General features: G+C 41.1%; 1 protein-coding gene across 10 annotated transcripts in view; it reads right to left on the minus strand.

The window, feature by feature from the left end:
• CCDC148 (coiled-coil domain containing 148) overlaps window positions 1–27,164 on the minus strand; it is a 141,677-nt gene that overhangs the window by 100,993 nt on the left and 13,520 nt on the right. For 9 of the 10 annotated variants that reach the window (XM_065560595.1, XM_065560594.1, XM_065560589.1 and 6 more), the window contains 2 exons: window positions 6,595–6,660; window positions 3,910–4,031 (listed from right to left, as the gene is read on the minus strand). In XM_065560595.1, coding sequence (XP_065416667.1) covers window positions 3,910–4,031; window positions 6,595–6,660 — 188 coding nt within the window. The remainder of the gene's footprint in view (window positions 1–3,909; window positions 4,032–6,594; window positions 6,661–27,164) is intronic. The other variant, XM_065560596.1, reaches the window with a different exon arrangement.

Here is a 27,164-nt window from a genome sequence, read left to right on the forward strand (position 1 = left end):
ACCTTTTTGATATTGTGCAGGTTTCAATGTACAGTTTTACCACCTACTTGACTGGAAGAGACTTGTGAAAAATGAAATACCAAAAGACATAAGACTAAAATTTAGTTTTAAGTTTGAATGAGCTCAACAGAATTCTATGCTACCAGCTCATGAAGTAATAATATCTGCCAACTCTTTTGATAAATTATACCCGTACTATTAAAGGAAACTATACTATAAAGGAGACAAGTATTCCTGCTCTCATTCAATGTCACCTCTTTGCTCACAACTTCTTTTTGCAAGATTCCTTTCCTTGTCCTGAGGCCCAACAGACAATACTGCATATATTCTGATTAAGGTTTAACAAATAACATCCGCAAAAGATAACTAAAATGCATAAAGCAAAAATACAACATACCACATAAAAACCTAAGGTTCAGGGCCAGCTCCAGGCACCAGCCGAGCAAGCTCGTGGTTGGGGTGGCAGATTCTAAGGGGCGACATTCCGTCCAATCCTAGGGTGGCATGCACGCCCCCTTTTTTTTTTTTGGTTCGCCGCTCCGGCCACCCTGTAGGGGGCGGCAGCGCGGAGGAGGGGAGCGCCCTGCTGGGAGCAGGCTGCACGCGCCGTCTGCCCCAACCGGTGCCAGGTCTGCAGCAAGCCCAGCAGGGCAGCTCGCGTCCTTCCTTCCCCGCCAACCAGAGCGGCGTGGAGCCCTCCCGGCAAGTGGTGAGGCGGGAGGGGCCAAGTTGCGAGTGCCCCGGCTGAAGGAAGCCCTGGCCGCCCCCCTTTTCTCTCTCCCCCCTCCCTCCCCCTCCCCTCCGCTAGCCGGGGCACGCACTCCGCTGCCCCTGGCACCCTGACTCCAGCCACCCCGCACGGGTTGTTTTGTTTTTTTTGCTTGGGGCAGCAAAAAAGCCAGAGCTGGCCCTGCTAAGGTTACTTTGCTAAGTAACCTATTACATTTATTAAGTGCTGGTCACTGAAATTCTGAATTGCAATCTACAAGAACTCCTTAATCTTCTAAACAGGACTTTGTCCTGCAATTTTTAGATAAAATTTCCCATTGACTTCTTTGGGAGGTTTACTCAAATAAAGACTCAGAATCAGGCCTTGCGTTTGCCAGACAAGATCCACTCACGCGGGCACATCCCTCCCACATAGAAGTTGGGAATCAGCTGCTTCTGCAGCACGGCATCTCCCCTGCCCTTCCCAAGAGCTCTATGGAAGGCCTTCCATGAGATTGGGATTTATGCAGAGTAATTGGTGAAGTTTGGGCTGACAATGATCAGGCCACATTAGGAGGGATGAAACCAGGGATGTACTGTCCTACTGCACTTGCAGTTATCTGGGAAAAAACAATATAGCCACATTGGATGTTACTGTGGGAGGAGAGGGTGAGCATAGTTCATAATGATTTAGTTTTCTTTTGTGCTCTATGTAACGATAGTCCTAACCCAAAAGAAACTATTACAGTGAATGATTGATGTCAGTTTCTTTTGAAATTTAATTTTATTACCTTTATTACCTACCAATAATCAGTAAAAACTGCCATAAACCAAGAAAAGCCCTACTTTTACAAGGAATTATTACTTCTGTGTTTTTCTGTACCTGACCTTTATATTTGTGCTGAAGAATCTATTAGCAACTGTGAAGGAAAGAAGGAAGCCATATAGAACTAGCAGCACATTCTCCTGAATGGCAGGCAGGAGTCTTCCAGAATATCCACATCCTCTCTCCAGGATTAAAAGTTATTTTCTTAAAATGTGATTTTTAAAAAACATTATGGAATCTGGTATATTTTCTTTTCCTCATAGAAAGCACAGTTTTTCCTTTTATGCCAAGTTCTTTGCAAGCTAAAAATCAAACCACATATGTCTGGACACCCTTGATATCTCATGAATCCAAGAATCTCCTTAAATTACTTGAGTACAAAAAAAACATGCAAAATTAACCACAATACAGTGCAAGACAATTTCCATGTCTCCGCAACCTTATGAAACAGAATATAACAATGTTTAAGATTTATTGTGGCTGTCCAGTGATATAATACGGTTTAATTGAACCTTTGTAGAAAAGACCAAACCACTTTTCAAGTAGGTTTGAAAGAAGTGCTTTATTCGAGGTAGAGGTCTAGGGACTCAGCTACATTTTTATCCTCTTTATAAGACAATTCTGATCCATCAACGCAAGCCAGAACAAACCATACTGTAACTAAACAGTGGGATTAGAACTTAATTTAGCCACTATTTTTAAACTCAACTGTTCTTGTAGTCTTTTGGGGCTAATTCACCAAAATCTCCTGAGTTTCCTCTGTAAGACTTTAGGGAATGTTGGGAGAAAGCCAAAATATAGTCTTAATATGCACCTCCAAAATGGGAGAAATGTAGAAATATATAGTTCAGGGCTTAAAGTGTGGTTCTACTCTGAAAGGTGACTGAAAAAATTGACATCTTGATCAGCAGATCTGCATCCTATGTATTCAGAGCAATAACTTATTTTTGCGAAAAGTACATTTCCTCTCTAATACAGCTTTGGGAGAATTAAGTACCATTTTTACAAAGTCATTCTTCAGAGGAGAGCTGTACATTAAATTATTGATGTTAATATTACATTAAGGTACAAATGAGGAAAGTTTTCAAGAAAAGGAATGGGAAGGGAAAGAAAAGAAAAGAAAAGACCACACACACAAACGCAGGATACCAACACCTTCTTTAGGTTTTTTGGGGGAAAACCTGCTCTGATATTGATGTCCAGTATTTTTTGTTTAACTCTTTTTCTCTCTTTAATGGTTTTTATACTAGCCAGTTTTCCCTGTCTGTCTAGAGATATCTTAAAGCAAGATATTGCTACTTATTTATATATGAACCTTGTTTAATTGCAGCTAATGCTGTTTTCAAATTGTTAGAAACCACTTATCCACTTACTTGTTAAGTAAAGCATACATTAACATATAGCGAATGTTCAGTTTACAATATTTCTATTCAAGAAGTCCGTAAAATACTTCACTAAGTCTCTGCCCCCACCCTACATTTTACCTATATTATATATCCCCCATCACCATAACATGTGTGTGCCTATTCTGGAATTAGACAGATCCAGGTCATGTCTAACTCTTGCCACTTCTTCCTACACTACAGCATCTCTCATATTTACTCTTCATCCCAAAGCTAAAACTCAGGCCCAGGTCCTCATTGCAGTAGTTAATATATGAAGTCACTGCCTCTTTTCTGGCCTTCCCACAAATGCCATCTTGCTCTTAAAACGATTTAAAACACTTTTGTAATTCTCATCTATTTGGTTCATCACATTGACTATGTTATCTCCATCTCTCTCTTTGCATCTCTCCATGAGCTCCTCATTTTCCACCACTAATACAGGTACTTCTCCAGGAGCTTCTTCTTTTTATGACAAACACAGGTACTTGTCTTTACTTTTAAGACCTTTCATGATTTGAGTCTACTGAACATTTCTCATTAGATATCAAGTTGTCAGCCCTCACCTCTGCTCTGCCAAGGATACTAGCCTTTATTACCCATCAGTCCAACTTTCCTTAATACCCCTTCTTTGCATTTTCTTTCATGCAGACCTCTATGCATGGGGAAGCTCCTCATAAAAAGAAAATCAGCATATTGTCCTCCTTCAAATTCAGAGTGATGTAACCACTGTTTACTGCACTAATCATAATAACACACTGTTACCTTTCTCCTCCTCCCATGCATTTGTTGTCCCTTGTCATATACTTAGACTGTAAGCTTCTTGGGGCAGGGACCTTCTTTTCATTATACATATGTAAGGTGCTTAACCATGGGCCCAATCCCTGATACAGGCCTCTAAGCAGACCACAATACAAATAACAAACTGAAGCAGCTAAGAGAAGATTATTATACAGAAAAAATGAATTCTACTAGGAATAAAAAACAGCTTACCTTTAATTGTATATTAGCAGATGCTTTTTTCTTTTCTTCAGTAAGTGCATGTAGATGTTTATAGTCAACAGGTTTATACTTCTGGCTGAAAAGACCATTTTTCATACGAACAACCAGATTATCTATTTTTAACATAAAAAAGTCATTTCAAATTGTGTAGAAACATTTTTTAAATGTTGGACACAAAATTAAAGCTTAATTCACAGGATGATTGAGAGTATTGTACTTAAAACACATGATTTTGCTAAGAAAATATTAGGAAAATAGTTACACATTAAAAGTAATTTGTGTTCAGTGGATCTGATTTTCATTCCACTTTAGTGTCATATCAGGAGTAACTACTGAAATAAACTGAGCTCTAAACTGGTAAAAATGATATCATAAACAGTTTCACAATTTGTCAATGATATTGGCAATCAACACCAAAAATTACCATAAGGAGCACAATGAGTTCTGGTTCATGACTACAGTTCCTAAGCTCTACTGGAATGCAGATAAATAAATAATATTTAGTTTAAATTGGGTTTGCTGGAATTTTAGTAAATTCTAATAAAATAATAGAAAAGCACAGGCTACAATGTACTTTTAGTTATTCCTGGTTCATAACTACTCAGACATATTTATCACGAACTCTGAATTAAGGAATCAGTATCACTTCTAAGATGTCAGGTGAATAGTTCTATTTACATATGAATGGAATGAATTATAGAAACCGAGTTATTTCAGCTATATATCAGACTGATTTTCCAATACAAGAACAGAAAACATTTTCCACTATATTTAATTCATTATTCTGAATTATGTAGACTTGGGGAGAGGGGGGAATAAATTTACTTTCTTTGAATATCTGGGAAGCCATCAGACTTCAAGGACAACATAATTAATTCCTACTGCATGCAACATAGGTTTTAACATCTGACTTCTGGATTCCTACAGTCACTGTTTAAAAGATCCAGACAAGCAGGTAGATACAAGACACATTGACTGGGATTTTCAAATGAGCCTATGGGAGTGGAAGCTTAAGGGAATTAGGCATCCAACTTCCTGAGGCTCCTTTGAAAATCCCAGCCACTGCCTGTTGCTTTGTGGTACTGCTAATCAGTTTTAGACACTGATGGTAAAAACACATCCTTGGTACAACTCAACTTCAATGGAATAATACCCTCCCTTCAGTCTCTCACCTCTCTCACACCTAAACAATCTAAGTGAGAGAGAGGGTATCTGGGATGACGACAGTGTGAGAGGGCAAGTAAAAAGGGAAAAAATAGCAGAGGAGGTAATAATGAATGTGGAGTATCAGATGAATAAGAACAGAAAGTGAGTCCATGGAGAGACTTAACAGACAGGCAGAAAAGGGAGAGGATAAAGAAAGGGGACAGGGGGAAATGAGAGAGACTACAGTCATTTTTTTGAACTTGAACTTTAACAGTCATCCATTTCACACAGAAAGATACATTAAAAGAGATCACTAAGGAAACATATAAAGGTACATATGCTTCTGTCAACCATGAAATAATTACTTAGCAGTATCTACATTAAACACCTGAAAAATATTTGTTCCATTACCAATGTTTGGTAAAGGCAGTAATATTGTATGCCAACCCCAGGTAATAAGCCTCCATCATCCTGGAAAATTTCTTTCTAAATATATTTTTTTCATGTGCTCAAGAAATGACAGTGGTGGAGACTGAAGTAATCTTTTCCTAGCTCTCCACAACTTATTCCCTTTTTATATTTCTACCCGCATTTCCTTCCAGTCTACACATCCTTGCTGCTCACCCTAAGAAGCTTGTGTTATTCATGTCCTTCTTCTACACCTTTCTTTGTGCCTTCTTTCATGTAGCCTATGCCTGGAACCCCCTTCTAAACCCAGTCTCCACCCTCTTCTTTTAATCATGCTTCAAAAATTCACTCCTTCAAGTCAATGGGATCTGCCTACACAAGATTTCAATGCAGGAGGGATTGGAAAGAAAAGGCCCATCCCATTAGGTTACCTTATTTAGCAAAGCTTGCTATTATGTTTTGGTGTCAACATACCTTCTGATGGATTATTAAAAATAAAATGACATGGGGTGATGCTTCCAATATTGAGGTATGTGTTGCAAAGGAGCACCACATAAAATGCTAATGTAAACATCAGCAAAGCTACCTCATTATCCTCTTTAATGCTCTCCTTTGCTGTGATGCCTACAAAAAACTTGACAATGGTTAGGCCAGTAGTAATCTGAGACCTCTGCCTACTACACTGACCAATATTTTCCCATTGCTTTCTAGTACTCCCCTATCAGTATCCATCTGTTGTCCCTTATACTTAGCTTTTGGGGGGCAGAGACCTTCTTTTTGTTCTGTGTTTGTACCTTAGTACCTAGCTTCTAGGTGCTAAGGTAATACAAATAATTTTATGAACAACATTTACCTAGTAACAAACCAGAATTTATGACATTTACATATTACAGCTGGCAAAGGAGCACAATAAATAAAATGTGAAAGAAAAAACCCAATGGCTTCCAAAATGACCCCAGATGATATCTTCTATCATAAAAGAGGTTTTTTTAATACCAAAGATCACAATGTTATAGTGCCATTCATAATTGTATGTAATTGTACACAGTAGCTTATAAATATTGTTATATTGTAGACTGTGATAGAACAGTTAAACTGGAATAAAAACTCAAATAGATATACCTATGTCACTAGTCCTGTGAGTTGTAATGAACGTTCGAAGGTCCCTTCCATTCATGTTTCTTACATCTGTTGAGAAATAAAAGTTTTGATATTCTAAAAACCAATTTAGCTAAGAAATTGTAATGTTCTTATTTTGTTTGTACACTGGGACAGGAAAGCTAGTGTCATATTGTTGAAGCTACCTTTTAATCAGATAATAAATTATAAGGGTTCATCTTTTGTTTTAGGACAGACTTCATGTATCACTTTGTGAAACATTAGCAAAATCCCTTTTATATTATATTGATGACATTAGAAGAAATAGAAAAAGTAGCCACTCTATGGTAGATCTATGTTACTCAGAAAAATGCAGTCAAACATGAAGACATCCACTCATTATACATGTACTAATATCTGAAAGCCAGTGCTGTTGCATGGGTGCAGCCATAGGCACCGACTCCATGAGTGCTCCCCTCCACTCCCCATCCTGCCTGCCACAATCAGCTGTTCTGCGGCGTGCCAGAGGTGCTGGGGGGGTAGGGAGGGGAGGAGTGAGGGCCGGGCATGCTCAGGAGAGGGGGTAGGAAGAGATGGGGTGGAAAGGGGTGGAGTGGGGGCATGGCCTGAGGCAGAGCTGGGGGGTTGAGCACTCCCCAGCAGATTAGAAAGTCGGCGCCGCTGGGTGCAGCATTTGGGCCAAGTAATCCGCCATCTGTTCAGCCTTCCTCATACAACCAATGAAACTGTTGCATGCAAGTTAGCTGTAGAGTAGGAGTAGTGATAGGTCAGAGATAACTCAACCAAACATGGCATAGATACGTGACTTGCTGTTGCTTGGATATATTTTGTAAAATCAAAATGGCTGATAAATTAAGAACTTGATGTTAATGGACTGTGAATCCCAGTGATGATTGAATTTGCTGATATTCTGAACAGAAAAAAAGCTCTCAACCACGCTCATAGATGTTTCCATTGCTTCACACTGACAGACATTCTAGGCTTCAGAGTGTCACAAAGATAAGATTCCAGGATTGTCACCTATTATGTAATAATGCTGTTCAAAACTTATTAGCATTATTAAAATCATCCCAGGAATAGAATAGGAGTAGAAGGCTTTGTGGGAAACTTATATGCACTGTTGTTGTAGCCATGTTGGTACCAGGATATTAAGGAGACAAGGGGATGAGGTAATATCTTTTATTGGACCAACTTCTGTTAGTGAGAGAGACAAACTTTCGAGCTTACACAGAGCTCTTCTTCAGGTCTCAGAAACTAACTCCCTACTAAATACAAGGTGGAATTGTTTAGCATAAGTAGTTAACACATTTGAAGGGAATATTCAAGGTGAAGAGGCACATTAACACCCCCCAGTCACAGGGAGGAAAGGAAGGGGGAGGAAGGAGTGGGGAAAGCAGCTGAGGCGAGGTGGTTAGTGGGTTACAGATTATTGTAATAAGACACAAATCCAGTGTCTCTATTCAGTCCATGATTTTTTGTATCTAGCAAAGTTATGAATTTAACCTCCCAGGCTCATCTTTTGGAAGTGTGGTGCAGGTATCCTTAAAGGATGAGTACTGAGAGGTCAGATATAGAGTGAGCACTTTGTGAAAAGTGTTCATACACAGGCGACATGGTGTTTTTGTCTTTTATCATTTTCCTGTGTGAGTTCATTTGAGAGTGTATTGATTGTATGGTTTCACCCACAGTTGCTATTGGGGCATTTAGTGCACTGGATGAGGTACACCAAATGTTGTGATAGGCATGTGTAGGACCCAGGGATCTTGAAATGTGTGTTGTGTGGACCATTGATCATTGCAGCAGTGAAGATATGTCTGCAGGTTTTGCATCTGTTCTGGCAGGGTCTGGTGCCACTTTGTATGGGTGTATCCTGGTCTGATGGAGGAGGTTGGAGGGTTATTTGAAGGCCAGAATAGGGGGTTCAGAAAAGATTTTTCACGATGGGGTCCCCATCGACTATGGGTTGTAGTTGTTTGATGATACCCTGTATGGGTTCGAGTGTGGATTGGTAGGTGACAACTAGGAGTGTGTGGTCGGAGGGGGTTTTATTTCTGTGTTGAAGCAAGTTCTCTCGGGGTATTTGGGTGGCCCGTTCTACTTCTTTGATGGAGCGTCCTTGTTTGGTGAAGGTGGTTTTGAGTCTGTTAAGGTGTGTATTCTTAACAAATTTCTTGGTGTGTTTGGGTGGTTACAGGATTTATGAAGGTAAGTGTGGTGATATGTGGGCTTCTTGTATATAGTTGTCTGTAGGGTTCCATTGGGAAACTTGACATTTAACATATAATACAAACTATAATATACTACTTGTAATTCACTTTGACCTCAGTTAAGAATTTGTGGACACTATGATAGATCTTGCACATGATGTTCTGTAGTAGAATAAATGAGGGAACCAAGATGCCTAGTTCAGTACATTCTTAAAGCATGTACTGAAATATATCTGATGTTTATAGCTATTATGTTCCTTAATGACTACACTCTGCATAGCAAAACCATCAAAAGCCATTGGGAAGTCACATCTTTGTTCTAGAAGATTAAAATTCTACAAATAAGTTCCATGATCACTGCAAACAAACAGTCAATACTATTCAAATTTGAATTGAAATTTGAATCACAACTGTAGCATAGCACACAGACTACTAACCATATGGCTGAGAGTTAGTTTTATACCCATTTTGCACAGGTATGACGACACAAGTTAAAAGACAGTGTAGATTCAGGCCCAATAGGTTTTGTACATTTGATGTTACACAGTCACACCAAACAGAAAACAGCTAAGGCCTGTTGATCAAGTTTGACCTTCCTCAGTACTCCTTGATTTATGCTCTTCAGTCTTCTTTGATGTTATCATGAAATAGACACTTACATTGAACAAAAAGAATAGAAGTATTCAAAGTCAGAAAAATATTTATTTAAATTTCCAAAAGCCTCTATAGGCTTCCATCATGTGCCTGTTCCAGAAGTAATACATCCATTTCACAGCGTTATTGCGAAGACAAATACACTGTCAGTATAGTCAGTCAAACTACAGTGATGGGTGTCATAAGAACTTAAACAGACAAATTAAAAATACAATGTAAATAAAATTACTCATCCCACCTTGACAGCTAAATATAAAATAAACTCTCATATTCCAAACCAGATCCCACCTCCCCCACAGAAGTCTGAGCGAAAAGATGGGCTCTGCATTTTGCCTGAAAGCATAGCAAATCTAGGCTCTGAAGGACCAAGAGGAGAGCAAGCAAAAGGGAAGACCTTAATGGAGAATACTAGATCAGCAGCTCTATTTTGTCTAGTGAGGGAACTCCAGCTTGAATATTTCTGTTGATTGCAACTGTGGCAGGAAGAGACAGTCTCTCAAATAGCCCTAAATCATTTGAGATCTAGTTTTCTAGGTTAACACCTACACACTGAATTTTATACAGAAGCCTATTTGCTGCCAGGGCTCATCTGAGAACACTGGTTTAGTGTACTCCTGACCTAAAATGTGCTTAAGCAGCCATGGCATTCTATACAAGCTTCAGTTTGAGTGGCCTTAAGGTGTACTCTTATGTAGAAAGCACTACAGGAATCTAATCTTGAGATGACAAAAGCATAGATAATTGTGGCATAATATGCATCAGTGACAAAAGGTCCCTTTTTATCAGATGCAGTGGGTTGTGGGACACAGATGCTGTCTGGGCATTTAGGCCACCTATGCTAGAAATGGCAGTCAGTCTCTCAATCAAAGGTGCCAATTTTAGTTTCACAAACTCCCCTAATTGCTTCCGTCAACTTATTAACATTATCTTGGTTTTAAGATGCAGCCATCTAGCACTCATCCATGCCCATGCCCAGTGAGTCAGCTCTCTATCTCTCCATTATGCAGCAGCTTTGTTCAACCTTCTAGCCACACTAAGGCTTCATCTACACACCCTTTTCGTACTAGTTTAAAAAAAAAAATCACAGTCCTAACCAAAATATTTAAAGATTAGTTATACCTGTACAATCTTCAGTGTGGACAGAATTATTCCAGTATAAAGATGTAGTACACTGATACAGTTTATTTGCCTTCCTCTACAGGAATAAACTATACGGGAATGAGTACTTTTATACAGATGTAGTTAAAGCAGAACACCTTAGATGTGTAGACGAGCCCTAAGATGGTTATCAGGTGCTGGTGTTGCAGCAGGATGTCCAAACTAGAATTCCAGGGCAGGCAGGGCTGCCGAGAGCGGGTTCGGGCCCCGGTGAAAAAAATTTTTGGGGCCCCTCAGCAAAGCCAGCTAAACAGGGCTGCCGAGAGGGGGGGAAGCCGGGCCTGGAATTTTTTCGGGCCCCCCAGCAAGGGCAGACTGGCTAAACAGGGCCGACGAGAGGGGGGGAAGCCGGGCCCCAGGCCCCCTTCCGGACCACCGGGCCCCGGTAATTTGTACTGGCTTCCCCCCCATCTCGTCGGCCCTGAGGGCAGGATGCAAAGTCCATACTAACCAGCTACTCCCAGCCAATCACCAAATTTCTCTGCTCAAACCTTTCCCATACCATAGAAACGAACCCATCACAGATCCCTCTCCATGAATAATGAATCAATCCATGCAAACAACCCTATGGGTATCTCACTGCTATGTTGCTTGCTCATCAGCCATGTATTTTCTTCCTCCCATAACTTAACACAGAACTCTAAATACCATCTGAAAAATGAGATCTCTGGCAAGCATCTAGGCTCCTGGCAAAACAAAACAATCCTAAAGGAGAGAGATTATTCAAAGGGCTGACAAGGTAGTGCAGTTCTTAACTAACAAAAGGGTCTAGGCCAGTGTGTCCCAAACTTGGGACACTGCTTGTTTAGGGAAAGCCCCTGGGGGGCGGTTTGTTTACCTGCCGTGTCCGCAGGTCCGGCCAATCGCGTCTCCCACTGGCCACAGTTCGCCGCTCCAGGCCAATGGGAGCTGCTGGAAGTGGCAGCCAGTACGTCCCTCGGCCTGCGCCGCTTCCAGGAGCTCCCATTGGCCTGGAGCGGCGAACAGCGGCCAGTGGGAGCCGCGACTGGCCGGACCTGCGGACATGGCAGGTAAACAAACCGGCCCGGCCCACCAGGTCTTTCCCTAAACAAGCAGCATCCCAAGTTTGGGAAACACTGGTCTAGGCCAAGACATGATAGCTGGCTGATTGTAGTCTGAACAGGACAGATTAAACACCACCATTATTAGTCCCTCAGAACTCTTCTCTACAAGTACCTGCCCAACCACTTATATCTATCTCCCCATTAACCCAGAAGTAATCCATTCTTCTCCCAAACTACCTATCCCCTAAACAACTCCCGCTCCATCACCCACTCATCCCAATCCCCACATCCAGTACACAAGTTTCATTCAATTTACTATACTGGATCAGATAATTGCTGGTTATACATATTCTCTCTCCCTCCACCCCTCTTCTGAGATTTTCACTACTATCCCTTTCTCCTACATGAAATTTAGACAAAGAAGTGCATAAGACTGTCCCAAAAATTTATCAGTGCTGATGATGGGTGAGAAGATAAAGTGACCTGCAAAGGGACAAAAATTGGATTTGTTTGTGTCTTTTTATTTTTGATGCACAAAGAAGCCCTGCATTTTTCAAAAACCACATACATTTTCTGCCTGTTTTTAAATTTTAGTAATATCAGGAATGCCAAGTCTATCTTCCATGTTTTCTTGGAGGAATTATTGGATGTTTTAAATAAGATGTCTCTAATAGCCTATATATTGTTGAGGAAGGTCTATCTGAATAAAAATAATTATGCTTCTTGGGCTTTCATCTGGTATTTTTGATACTATATCCTACCAGATTTTCAATCACCAAGAGTCTTCTATCTCCTCCCACCCACCTACTCCCCCAAAAAGCAGTATAGACAAGACAAGACATGAATTCCTAAGACAAACAACAGAAGGAAAAAAAATAATCTAAAAAGACAAAACCGAAGGTTGCCAACTTTCATAATTTTATTACAAATCTTACAATATTTATTTTTCCTAAAAGCCCCATTTCCTCAAGTAGTGTGGTTACATGGGAATTAAGCCTTCATTAAGTTTATAGCCATCACTGTAGTATAGGAAAGCATGAAAACATGAATCCTATTGGCCTATAAAACAGAAGACAAAAATACTGAAAATATTTTTTGTATAATTTTTATTTTTAAACCCGACTCATTTTTTAGTTATACTGAAAATCTTTTAGAACTTTTTACATCATAAAGAAGCAGAACAGAGAACAAACCCATTTTTCCTTTGCTTAGTCCTCCAAAAGAAAAAGGGGAAGTTATTAACCAGGGATCACAATTAAGAACAAAGGAAAGGTGTGGCACAAACTCAGAACCTAGCAAAAGAATTTGCACTTCTACCAAATATGGCCAGTGTTTAGCCTATACACGTATCATATTCAATTATATTCTCCCCTGTGTAGGCACCTATAATTCCTATCAATCATGCAGACTTCAAAAGAATAAACCTCTCAAACATGTGTTTCTATGTGCTTTGCTCTGAATGTCCAGTCTATAACAGGCTTTCTACTCATTCCTCAGTCAGAGTATCTTTGGTTATCACAGTTAGTTACTATCATTATGGGAATGAAAAACAGTATTCAGCTGAAGTGACATATTAGCATAGTAATGGTATTCTACATAACACATCTGCACTAGCAAGAACAGACCCAATTCTCTATTTGGAAGACAAGATGCTCCCCCCAGGTAGGGTTGCCAGATGTCTGGTTTTCAACCGGAACACCTGGTCGAAAAGGGACCCTGTCAGTTCCAGTCAGCAGTGCTGACCGGGCGGTTAAAGGTCTGGTTGGCATGGGGCTGGCAGGCTCCCTATGCAACACCGTGGAAGCTGCCGGCATGTCCCTCCGGCTCTTAGATGTAGGGATGGCCATGGGGGCTCCATGTGCTCTGCTTCCCTTCCCCCCACCCCCCGAGTGCTGGCTCTGCAGCTGGCATTGGCCAGGGTGGGGGCAGGGCGGGCGTGGGGGTTGAGTACCGCTGGAGGAAGCCGGCGCCTGTATCTGTTCTGATCACCAATCTGCAAGCACACTATCACAGAGCCTCCTGGATTTGCAAGAGAGAGTGAACTGATCAAGCCCTTTGCAAGCCAGGCTGCTTCAAACTTCCTGTAACATGCAGGGCAGGCAGTAAAGTTTTCCCACACTGCACCCTGTTCTAGGGCTAAAGCAGCCACATTTTGGGGGGGAGGGGTGCTAGGGATTCTGGGATATCGCTTCTTTGACCTGGGTCTGCACACTGCAGTGTGGAAGCCAGAGCCTCAGGTTTGAACACAGGTTAGTAGGGTTAAAATACAATGAAGATGCTCAAGCCCAGGGTTCCCTAACATGGGTCAGCTGACTCAAGTCCCACTAACCCTGGGCTTACCTTGCAGTGTAGATGTACCCTTATAGTTTCCTATTCATGCTCCCCAATCCTGCACCTGATGACATTCCCTTTGATTTCAGTGTGGGAGAATCTGGCATGAGGGAGGTATTCATCAGCATGCACAGAAGGCAAAACCACAGGCTAAAAATTGTAGCTTGAAACATCTCATCGTGGCTTCTTAAGGTGCTCTGATGCCATAGCATTCCCCCAGAACTCTGTACTGCTCTCCCAACCAAAGGGAAATTAGTGCTGCTCTTCTAAGAGCTCTGTGTAAGCTTGAAAACTTGTCTCACCAACAGAAGTTGGTCCAATAAAGATATTACCTCACCCACCTTGTCTCTAATATCCTGAGACCAAACACAGCCACAACAACACTGCGTACAACAATATGTATTGGTCAGTTACATTGCAGTGCAACTATTTTGTATTAGTATGGGCATTCTGCTTTCTGAAAGTGCTTTGATAGCATAGGGTTTTGAATCACTAGTATTAAGGAAATCCCCACTGTGCTGGAACAGTCTGCACAGTTGAGTCAGTGGAGGAACAGTGATTAAGCAATTTCAGAAAGCAAAAAAATCTACTTGCATTTTCATTTCCTTTCTGACAAACATAACTCAAGGAATTTATAAGTGGCAGAAATATTGCTTACTTTATCTTGTACCTCTATCCTAGTTCACAAACACTGAAGTATTTTCTTATTGTTTTTTTATTCTGAAGGATAGCCACTGAATTTTCTATTTCAATATGTCTGATTGACAAGGTGGGTGAGTGTAGCCCATAGGGCTAGCTTGCCTTTGTTATATTCTGCCTTTATTATATTTAACAGTAATGCAAGGAATCTACAGGCCTGTATCCTGTAAGACATTGGCTTGAGCAATTAGCATACGACTTGAGGCCTATTAACTTTGGCACAGATAAATGACCTAGTGGTCACCCCTAAGTTTTGGGGAACTGGAAATAGAGTGTGAGGGGGAATTTTATCCATAATGACATCAGCCAGCCACAGGAACATGAGCTAACATCTGCAGATATCTGACCACATGAGTGCGATGGCAATGAGTTGATATACATAAGTTAAGATCATTAATATACTAACATATAGGAAAATGACACCCTAACAGTAGTAGGGTGAGGAAATACAAGTAAGGAAGAAGAGAGAAGCCCCTACTGGATATGCATTAGATATAGAGGCATCAGCATAACATATAAAAGCTGTTTCCCCAACCTGTGTGTGAAGACAGCGAGATGTAGCCGTTGGGAGGTGCCAGGATGATGGCCATTGATGAGGAAGGTGAGAGTGATGAAGAAGATAATGGCTAACATTTCAGGTTGTTCTGCAAGGGATGGTGTGAGTATATAGATCAGGGGTCGGCAACGATTGGCACGTGGCTCGCCAGGGTAAGCACCCTGGCGGGCCGGACCAGTTTATTTACCTGCTGACGCGGCAGGTTCGGCCGATCGCGGCCCCCACTGGCTGCGGTTCACCATCCCGGGCCAATGGGGGCGGCGGGAAGCCGCGGCCAACACATCCCTCACCCACACCGCTTCCCGCCGCCCCCATTGACCCGGGATGGCAAACCGCGGCCAGTGGGGGCCGTGATCGGCCGAACCTGCCGCGTCAGCAGGTAAATAAACTGGCCCGGCCCGCCAGGGTGCTTACCCTGGCGAGCCGTGTGCCAAACGTTGCCGACCCCTGATATAGATGTTCAGATGTACATTTTATATTATCTCTATCTACCTTACTGAGTGCTTGTGACTTTTCTAAATGTATTAATAAATTATTGTAAATATAGAATGGTTCATATAGTGTGAGTGTTGCAACTGTACACATAGGGGTTCTCAACTATATAGTAATTTTAATAATACTGGGCCTGATCTTGGGACAAGAACCTGTTAACCCTCAAAGTGATAACTGGGACTTCTTAAGTAATCAATACAATTAATGCATAATTTATAGATCAGGCTACAGTGAGGTCATATATATTTTATTGGACCAACTTCTGTTGGTGAAAGAGACAAGCTCTCTTCTTCAGTTCTAGGAAAGGTACTCGGATTGTCACAAATAGATACAAGGATGGAAAAGATAAAGGAGTTAATACATTGCAACTTGCAAGAGATCATTCAAGGTGAAGTGGGCAGATAACACCTCTACAGTTGTAGGACAAAGGAGGGTTAGTGGGATACAGATTGCTGTAATCCATAAATCCAGTGTCTCTATTAAGTTCATGATGTTTGGTGTCTAGCAGAATTATGAATTTAAGTTTTGAGGCTTGTCTTTTGAAGTAAACTTGCACAACACCTTAACAGCTTGTCTCTCTAATGTCCTGGGACCAATATGGTTACAACCACCACTGCAAACAATATATCTTGAAAGCAGGGTGGAATGTTGCTGAAAACTTTCTTCTTTAACAAACAGGTATATATTTACATTTGTATTATGCTGTGTAGGAATAGGTATTTTGTAACCTTATAAAAAGTAATTTCCATTCAATTATGCACTCTTACATAGTACTTTAAAACTTGCTAATATTTGTTGGTTGCAGAACCAGTCTTCAATTAAAGTAGGATGTTTACAGTTTGATGTAAGGCTTCATGTGGTTTTTAAATAACAAAATGTCACTTTTATGAAAACCAAAGAATATTTGCCATCAATAGTAGTTTTAGAGATAACAATTCTAATGATTAACTGTGGGTCAAATCCTGCAGTGCTTACTCAAGAACTAACCAGGCAAAACTCCCATTAATTTCAGTGGGTTCTTTGTGTGAGTACGGCCATGTCTTCATTACAGAGTTAAGTCGACTTCGGTTACATTGATGATCATAGACCAGTGTAATTACATCGCTTGTGCACATTCACACAATGCTCCTTGTCAGCGGAGCACGTCCACAGTTGGAACTCTCACACCGACAGAGCAGTGTACTGTGGGTAGCTAGCCAGCCCACTGTGCAACCTCACCACCTGCTGCTGCTAGGAGTTCTGGGAATGGATTGCAGTGCATCATGAGGCTGGGCTCACCACCCCATGAGGCAATTTTCTTCATCCCGTCTTTCCATGGGCTTCAGCCTATGTTTCACTCCATTTTTCAACTGCCCCTGTAAACTTTGCCCCCGCCATCTCTGCCTGAAAGCATGGATCCCACACAGCTCTCCAGTCTTGTGATGAGTGTTATCACACAATATGGCTGATCCTGCAGTATTTCATGAGCTGTGACTCTGAACAGGAATCCGTGGTGCCTGCCCTGCTGGGTGCCATAGAAAGAAACAATTCAAGATTGATGTTGGCATGTATGGAGCAGCTGCACATGGTGGGACTGTCACTACTGGGCTTGGGAAACAAGTACTGAGTGGTGGGATTGGATTGTGAGCAGTGGCTGCAGAACTTTTGGATGCTCAAAGCCACCTTCCTGGAACTGTGTGTGGAGCTTGTCCTTGCCTGCAGCGCAAGGACACCAAAATGAGAGCTCCCCTCATGGTGGAAAAAGCATGCGGCAATTGCTACGTGGTAGCTGGTAACTCCAGACTGCTAGCAGTAAGTCACAAATCAGTTTGAAGTTGGGAAGTCCACCATGACGGCTGCATTAACCAAGTGTGCGGGGCCATTAATTGCCTCCTGCTACGAAGGACTGTGACTCTGGGCAATGTGCAGGAAATAGTGGATGGCTTTGCTGCATTGGGATTCCCTCAATGCAGCAGGGCAGTAGGTGGCACGCACATCCCAACTTTGGCCCCAGACCATCTTATGATAGAGTAAATTAACAGAAAGGACTACTTCTTTATGGTATTGCAGGTGCTGGTGGATCACCAGGGTTGTTTGACTGTCAATGTGGGGTGGTTAGGGAAAGTGCATGATGCATGCATCTTCAGGAACACTGGCCTGTATAGAAGCCGCATGCAGGGACTCTTTCCAGACCAGAAGATTCCAACAGCGTATGTGGAAATGACCATAGTGATCTAGGGAGACCCAGCCTACCCCTTGCTCCAGTGATTCATGAAGCCTTACACCAGAAATCTTGACAGCAGCAAGGAGTGCTTCAACAACAACTCAGCAGGTGCAGAATGACAGTTGAATATGCATTTAGCAGATTAAGGGGTCACTGGCACTGCCTTTTTGGCAGTTTAGTCCTCAGTGAGGAAAATATTCCCATGGTCATAGAAGCCTGCTGTGCTCTGCATAACATTTGTGAAGCCAAGTGGGAAAAATTTACCCATGGGTGGAGCATTGAAGTGGATCTCCTGGCAGTCGATTTTGAGCAGCCAGACACCAGGGCTATTAGAGGGGCTCAAATCAGGGAGGCTTTGAAGCAGCATTTTGACAATGAACCCCAATAATGTGTCTTTCTGTAATACATTCAGCCAGACATTGTTTACTTGCTGCCTTGAAGGACTCTTGTAATAATTGCTGCCTGAGCATAAATTGTAGTCTGCAAAAGTGCCAATTGCCATTGTGTATGAATTTCTGCTGCAAGCACCATATGTAGGACACAAATAAAAGAATCATTGTATTTGTAAGCCTAAATTTTTATTAAACAAGAAAAATATATAGATTTACATTTTGTACAAGGGACATGACACTGAGTGGCACTCTCTCAAATGAGGCTCTCTCAGCTCTGTGCAAGTTCAGCTGTCAATATGGAATATGTTTTTAGGGGTGAAGTACAAGGGGTACTGCAACGTGTCAGTAATATACAAGGAGTATTTGTGTGGGGGGAAGTTTGGGGAGGTCATGGAATGCACTTCTATATGGGCTGCAGGGGGAGTCCAGCATGAATGCGTTCTGACTGCAGAGCAATCAGGCATCTGAGCATCTGTTTGGTCCTCCTTGAGCTTTATCATCTGCTCCTGCCGCTGTCTCCTCTCCTGGCTATCCATTTTTAGTTTTTTGTTTATTGTCTCTCTCCATGCTCTATGCTCGCTATTTGCATGATCAGACGATTGCAGCACGTCTCAAAACCATGTCCTCCTTACTCCTCGTTTGCTTCCTTATCTAATGGAGGCACTCCATTGGTGTGTGCGGACTGGCTCTCAAGGGAACATCTGCAGAGGCAAAAGAAACAATTCAGAGTCAGTATAGTGAGTGCACTCAGTCTTGAATCATAAAAGTTACATACACCTCTTTCTCACTTCCCCTTGGCAAGCATGCAGCACAGTGAGAGCACTAAAAATGATGAGTTAGGGCTGAGGCGGAAGGGTATGAGGTGCAAGATGGGAAAAGAGTCTGGGTGGTTTCATAAGGAGATCACTACAAGCGCGTAGGGACGCTATTCTGAATACTGGCACTGTTTTCCACAGGTGGGGGGTGATTGAAGCTGGTATCTCACTACTGAGGGTAACCAAGGATGCATCTCCTGCATACATACAGCTTCAGACTGGGTCCATCTGCTGCTCCTCTGTGTGCTGCTTTGGTTCCTGCAGAAGTAATTGCTGATTGGTGCAGCAAAGTTTCCTACAGTGGGGGAAGAAACAAAACAGGCCTGCCACGGAACTGTCGGCAGAGGATTTCAGAGTACCTTCAACAAAGTTTCCTAGAGATCTCTAGGGAGGATTCCCAGGAGATCCTGGTGTGCATTAACAAACTTTTCTGCAGGGCCCCCCCTGCGTAGTTTCACTGGGGAATGAGAAGCAGATGCAAAACAGTATCTAGTGTTAGTTTCTATCTCTTCTCCTACATGCACCTTGTAACAAAATAAAGGACACCTCTACCTCATGTAACCGTGCGGTATCAAAGCAAAATGAGTACTTACCAGAGCTCCTCTCTCCTGTTTCAGGCACACCAGAGCCAGACTGCTGGGACTGGCTAGACCCCTCCAGATTCAAAAAGAGGTCCTGGCTCGTCATGGCCCTGGAGACCCTGTCGCCTGCCTGTCCCACATCCTCTTCCAACTTGACCTCCTTGACCACCACTTTGACTCTGCTGGCTGCTGCCTCCAGTCTCCTTGAAGTATCCATGGGGCTCTTTGTGGTGGGACTGCTACAGAGCATGGTGTGCGGCTCCTTGTAGGAGCGGCATATTTTCCGTGCTGCACCAGAGCAATGGTTGGCCTCCCTTGCCTTCTGCTATGCCTACCTCAGCTCCTTGATCTTAGCATGACACTGCTGTGTGTCCCTTTTGTTCCCTTCTCCTCCATGCCATGAGCAATCTGCTCGTAGGTGTCAAAGTGCCTACAGCTGGATCGGAGCTGCGACTGCACAGCCTCCTCTCCCCACAGAGGCAACAACTGGTGTACTCTAGGTAAGGGGTGCATTTTCTGCGGAAAGCTGGCATGATCAGCTGGGAAGATGCTATGTGAACTCTCCACACAGAGCAAACAGGAAGTGGAATTTCAAAAATTCCTGGAGCTGTAAAGGGGAGCAGCTTATGCCTGTGTATCTGGCTGCAGGGCAGCAGACTTGAAACCGCTGACCAGAGCGGTCATGATGGGCATTGTGGGACACCTCCTGAAGACCACTTTGAGTGACATAAGCAAGCGCAGCATCTACACTGACACTGCATTGTACTAACTTAGTCGCAAAAAGCTCTATGCTGCTTATCGAGGTGGTTTTGTTGTGTTGGTGTAGCAGGAGAGTTACACTGGCGGGAGAAGCATTGCAGAGTGTACACCTCCACTGTTTTGTCAACAAAACTGTGTAGTGTAGACAAGGCCTCAGTATTGCATAAGAACTGCAGGGTATGACCCAGAGTTTTCACAATTACATGCTGAAAGTTATTCATCTTTAAATTTTGAGGCTGCTTGGTCTGCTAGGCTGAGTTAGTACAGCACAGATTTGTAAGATATATATATATATACATTTAAGCATTATAGTAATTTCTTTGAGTGGGATTTTCAAGTGCATCTCAGTACTTTAAGAGCACAAGTTCCATCAACTTTCAATGGGACTCAGGTGCTTAAGTCACTTGGATGATTTTGAAAATCCTATGCTTTATTGTTTTATTGGCTTAAGTCTTTCAGGAAGTCCCACCCGTCCCCTCCCCATGCATACACACACAATTCCTAACTACATTTGGATTGTAGATTTAATTGAGGCACATTTAGAACTTAATGCAACCAGAAACTTTTGTACTAACTTATTTTTTTATTATTTCAGTTGGTCAAAGATAACTGTCTTCTAAATTTAAGTACCTCAGCCATTTTTAAAGTCATGTTGATTAAATCTCAGTCCTGATTTATTAATGGGCCTAATTTCTCTATTTTGCCCCAACATGTTTGTAAATACCTTTTCTTATTTTCTTTTGACTAGCATTAATTCATTTTTTTTAAACTACCCTTATCTTTGCTAGTCAGGCTATACTTGAATCTCCATATTTGGTTCCCTCAACACTTTTACATTTCCAGCAGTGCGTTTACTTTGTCCTCAGTTCTGTAAGCAGTCCCTTATGAAGCTACGCTGGCCACTTCTTTCTTGCATTCTTTTTCAGAGAAATTGTGATCTGAATCTTATGTTTTTTTCAAAATGCTGCAGCCTTAATATTTCCTCCCATTGTACCATCTTACCTAGATTTGAGCATATTGACATAAAAAGTGTCAGAGTTTGATCTAAGAGTGTTGAAAGCCTTGCACTGATTTCATTGAAATCACAGGTCTAGCTCTAGATTTACAAGATTTGGACCTAAATCTTTACATTCAATATTTTCTATAAATGAAAAAAATTCCAAAGACAGAGGTAACATGAAATTCTCTCTCTTTTTTTAAATTATTTAGGTTTCAAAAGGAGCATTTATACACATATGTTTAGTTAGGCACATAGGTGAGTTTCAACTCCCTGAGAACTTCATCATATCATTCCACTCATCCTTGTAGAGACAGGGACAAGACTCAAACATATGGGTGTCCTAAGATACACAACATATCACTCTGCATTATGGAGAGTCCTGTAGAGATCCTGATGTCCAGCTCTCCATTACTCCCTTGCTACTCCTCCTCTGGCAACATGATTCCACATGATAGTGGAAAGCAGAAGCAAGAGAACTTGAGGTCTGGAGGTCAACAGCATAGAAAATTATTACTGATAAGGTAAGCATTATCCATAGGGAAATTTCTGAAGGTTTCAGGGGGATGTTATGGAAAATTGCCAACCTGCTTCACCCTTTCTATCTTCCCGGCCACTCTGATATATGTATCCTGATCCACTGGAAACTCCAGTCCATGGGTGTCAGAGGGAAGCAGGATGTGCCCCATGGAGCTGGTTTCTGTACAAAGATCCACCAAGTTTGCTAACATAAGGTGAGCTAAGGAAGAGCTCATAGGCCTCACTGGGTAATAGACTTTTAATTCATAAGTAGTATTTATTAAAGGAGCGCAGATATCACTCTTCCATTTTACAGAGGAGAAAATGGTGGCCCAGCAGAGATGAAGGTCAGATTTTTATTTATTTATTTATTAAAAAGAAGTGGCCACTGATACCTGGTGCCCAATTTGAGACATGGTGGCCCCAATCTGCTGAAGTGCAGAGCAACCAAAACTCCTCAGGATTGTCAGATCTGAATATCAGCCCCAGAGTGTCTCAAGTTGGGCCCTCAGAACTAAAGAGTCCAAAATTAGTGCCCATTTTGAAAATAGTAACCTAAGGGTTATTTTCCCCATCAAGATGTGTTTTGAAATCTATGGATGAAAAGTGCAGTGAAAATTAAAAACTTTACCAAAAACCAAACACCACTGCATGAGTGTTACATTTGCACAATAAAGCTCTCAAGTAGGGAAATGAAAAAGTTTTACTTAAATCCTCAGTGTTAACTACATCCCCAATGGTCCCTAATTACATACTATTTTCAAATAATGTTATTTTTTCCTACAACCATAAACATACTTCCTCCAAGAGTCAAATAAATATTCTTGTCCTCCGACAGTGTCAGGTCAACAGATCAAGGTTTGCGCCACAGCTCAAAGAGCTATCAAAGAGTTATCAATCTTTGATGTCAAAATTAGTGCATAAATGGGGCAACCTCTTGCTTCAGGGAGAACATCCTTGTTTGAGGGGCGGGGGGAAGTGATTGGTTGGTTCAGAGGAAAATAACCAGAGGGGGGAAAAAGTTTCTCTGGGAGCTTATGAGACACTTCCACCTCTCTTCCAGTTGCTCCTAACTGCTATGCAAAGTGTCCTCTCTGACTGCATCTAGAGCACCAGGACCTAGCTGCCTACTCTCTCCAAGCCTAGATACAAAAATTCTGTTACTCTAGTCTGGGCAGCTCAGCTTCATCCTCTCTCTTACTAGCTGTCCAACCTTATTACCCAGTATTTATAGAATAGTCTTCCTAAGCTCATCTGCAAGCCTACTCTCCTTATTCAAGTTCTACAGGAAACTAGCTGATGGAGGAAAATTTTGAGGAATAATTGTTTTATTATAAAATTATTCCCAAACAACACACGACTGTCCTATAACCTTATAGGCAACCTTATTATCCAGTTGAGGCCAACACCACCTTAGCTGTTTTATTATATATTTGTACCCCTTCCCTCTAAATGTCTGCCTGACTTTACACTGTGAGCTTCTAATGACAGGAACCAGGCCGTCTTTGTTTGGAAAGCCTACTGAGATACTAATAAGATATTAACCCTGTCTTCATCCTCTGATCTTTTTAATGCCACTATATCATAACCAATGCTCATTACTCCTGTTATTAAAACACTGACAGTGTGTCAGAAGTATAAGGTTTCAACAGCCTTCATTCCTTTGAAAGAGGACTATCAGAGCAAACTTGAGGGAGAAGAATTTATATAAAAGCAATTTAGCTGGCCTGTTTTCAGTGTTTTTTTGCTATTGTTCCAGATATATGATTAGGTAAGAGCTTATTCCCTCCCAGCCTAGCTGTTCATCTATCCTACAATGAAGTTATAAGCTTCTGTTTGATCTCAATCTCTTTCAATGGAAATTATTCTAATATTACAAATTCAACATTATGACTTCTCTAAAGCATTAAGGAAGAAAATATGATGGGGCTGAGAAAGAGCAAGCCCTTGTTTAAGCCTCTATTTTGTCTTCAATAACTAGAAAATGTAGCAAGACAAATGATGAAAGAAATAAAAATTAAATGGATTTCTGTTTTAAATTTGATACATCTGAAACTTTCCTCCACTATGAGAGTCCCTATGAACACAAATTCGGCTTCAAGGATCTGTTGAAACTTCAATACAGCCTCAAAGGTGGAAGCCTTGATGCATCTTAGAAACCAAAATTACAAAGGGTGAATAAAGGAAAGACACTGAACAGAAGTCTTCCATACACAGAAAATTATGTGCTCTGAAGTATTGCCAAGTCAGCCACATCTACACTTTTTAGTAAAGTATAAAAATTACTAATCCTGAATTCCTGTTCATGTTGATAATTGTAATGTTTTATTACTATTACTTCATATATGACTTTTCATTCAGATTACTTATTACAGGTATTTGTTAATTACAATACTATTCTGAGTCTTCATGTGGAAAAGGTTTCATTGTATACAAAGTTCAGGCCTGACCGCAAATTCTTTCTTTAGATAAACTCCCAATGACTAAAATGGCCTGACTGAAAAGAGTGCAGGATTATGTCCCCTATTCAACAAAGCAATTAAGCACATGCTTAACACACACATCTATATCCCACTGAAGTCAACAGAATTTAAGCACACCTAAACATTTTCTGAACTGGGATGTATATACCCTGCAGGACCCATTCTGCTCCAACTGAGATCAATGGAAGTTTTACAAGTGACTTCGATGGGAGCAAGACTGGGCCCTTATTTGGGGTAAATTGTTATAAGCACTTCTTGGGTGGCTGAAGGCTACATAACCCATGTGGGTCATTGAATGCATGAGAGTTTTGCCATTGACTTTAATGGGACTAGGATTTCACCTACTGAATTCAATGGAACAAATATTGGCAGAATCAGCCTTAAATTTGTCAGTTTCTATCTTGGTTCAAGTGTCCATCAGGAGACCAAAAATTCCTTTTTTCAAGAAAAGGAATATTAAGAGTCGTTTTCAGGATATACTATTCAAAAAGGTGATCTCAGAAACTGAATTAAAAAAATAAAAATAAGGTCAAATGAATAGTTTCCTTTTAATACAAAACCAGTAATGAACAGTTATATTGTAATATTGAAAGTGTTAATACAAAATACAATAAGAGTAAATTTTTAATAAAAATTAATAGCATATCAGGCAGTGGCATTGTAGTGTGTATCTGCACTGTCTGGGTGGTTAAAGGCTGTGTATTTCACATTGGCTTGTGTCACTGACGACAGTATATTATAAACTTGTCTACTCTCCACCAGTGCTACCACTATTGCAAATTGCTTACCATACAAAACTAAAAATACCAGATGTCACTAGAGGTTTGTCTACCCTTAAGGTTCCCAATGGAGCACCACTAGGAACTTATCTGATTATTTTTTGACTGTAGACACAGTCTATATGCATGTGGTGTTTTAAAAAAAGTTTCTTCCTGGTGTTCAGGAAGCCTCTTGTCTTCAGTGCTGTTTCTTTCAGAGGCTTTGAGTATGTTTAGATGGTTTACTGAACTTTTGGTCTGATTGTTCAGGTTTAAGGACCCGTTAATTACTTTACCATTGCATGTTGCAATTCAGAAGATTAGGATATGAATGTATAATTGTGGCAGTTCTCTGATAATTATATTGAGAAAACAAATGATGGATTAAGAAGGGAAATCAGAATAAATATGAGGAAAGTGGGGAAGAACCATTTCTGGATGTAAGGCTGGGAGTAAAAAGAGAACGAAATATATATTATCCTTAATCAGTCATTCCCGTCTGTCAATTCAACTAGCTACCTGAGAACATCCATTCACAGTATTTCTCTTCACAAGTGCTACCAACAGTCTCAGAGACATCCTCCTCTTCACAGAGAGGAACATACTATTACAAATAGATAGTTTTATGCTCTAGTATTAAAACATTTATGGAAAATTCCCCTTTTCTCAATATCATGCAAATGTGCAGTCTTTAAACAAACAAAAGATGTATTTGTAGAAATAGTCAGATATCAGAAATCACATCTCCCAAAACAGCAGCAGTCTTTATTGTCTCTGATCATCTCATTATTTCTTTGTTAAATGAAATTTAATCTAAAGTAGGAAGATCAAGATCAGTAACATTTAAATATGAAGCTGGTTGGATTTATGGGATACTTTGTCCACAATACAAACAAAAATGAGCTCATATCCTTCGTTTCAGCATATTGTAATGTCAATATGGTTGCCCTTTAATTTTTTTGAGTATTTTTGAAATATCACATCTGAAATAAATGAATCTAAAGTCAACACCATGAGAATTAACAAATAAGGCAAAAACAAACAAGATTATTGGTTTAAAAAGAGCTGAAAGGGGACATGAAAAAGCAGGAACTGAAGTCACCTATGTCTGCCAAGCTATTTTGAATCACACGATTCAGCTGGTGCTTTGTTTTTCTAAAAAAAACAAATGCCCTATACAGCCAATTTCTGCTGACCAAATGCATCCATTTAGAAGTTAGCCAGCAGCAGACAGTATGCCTGTCAGTCTCAAAGGCTCAGCAGAGAGAAAGTACTGCTCTCAGTGCAGACATTTCCTGTAAGTTCCTCATACACATTTTGAGTGAAATCCTGGCCCCTTAATGTACGTCTACACTGCCATAAAAGACTGCTGCTGGTCCAGGTCAGCTGACTTGGGCTCGTGAGGTTCAGGGCTAAAAATTGCAGTGTAGGCTTAGGCTGGAGCCCATGCTCTCGAGACCAACCGCCATCGCAGGGTTTCAGGGCCAGGGCTCCAGCCCAAGCCTGAACATCTACACTGCAATTTTAGCCCCACAATCCCAAGTCAATTGACCCAGGCTTTGAGACTCAGTGCCATGGGTTTTTTTACTGCAGTGTAGATGAACCCTTAGAAATCAATGGCAAAACTCCCATTGACTTTAATAGGGTCAGGATTTCATACCTAGATTTTAGGATTCAGCACATTAAAAAGTTGTAGTATTTTAACAATAACTTTTTAAATTAAAAAAAGAAATTTTCCTTTTCTCCTCGCCCTAAATATTTCTCTGTAAAATGTAAAAGATTAATAAGTTACAAATAGAACATACTTCAAGTTGTGCAGTTAAGGAACAGCCACACTTCAAGTGGTAATGTTCCTTCAACCAAGAGCCTGAGTTATACGTCAGACACTTACAACTGCTTGATTAAAAAAACAACAACAAAACACACCCAAACACACAAAACCCC

Source organism: Chrysemys picta, chromosome 11 (assembly GCF_011386835.1).
Source record: "Chrysemys picta bellii isolate R12L10 chromosome 11, ASM1138683v2, whole genome shotgun sequence".
NCBI lineage: Eukaryota > Metazoa > Chordata > Testudines > Emydidae > Chrysemys > Chrysemys picta.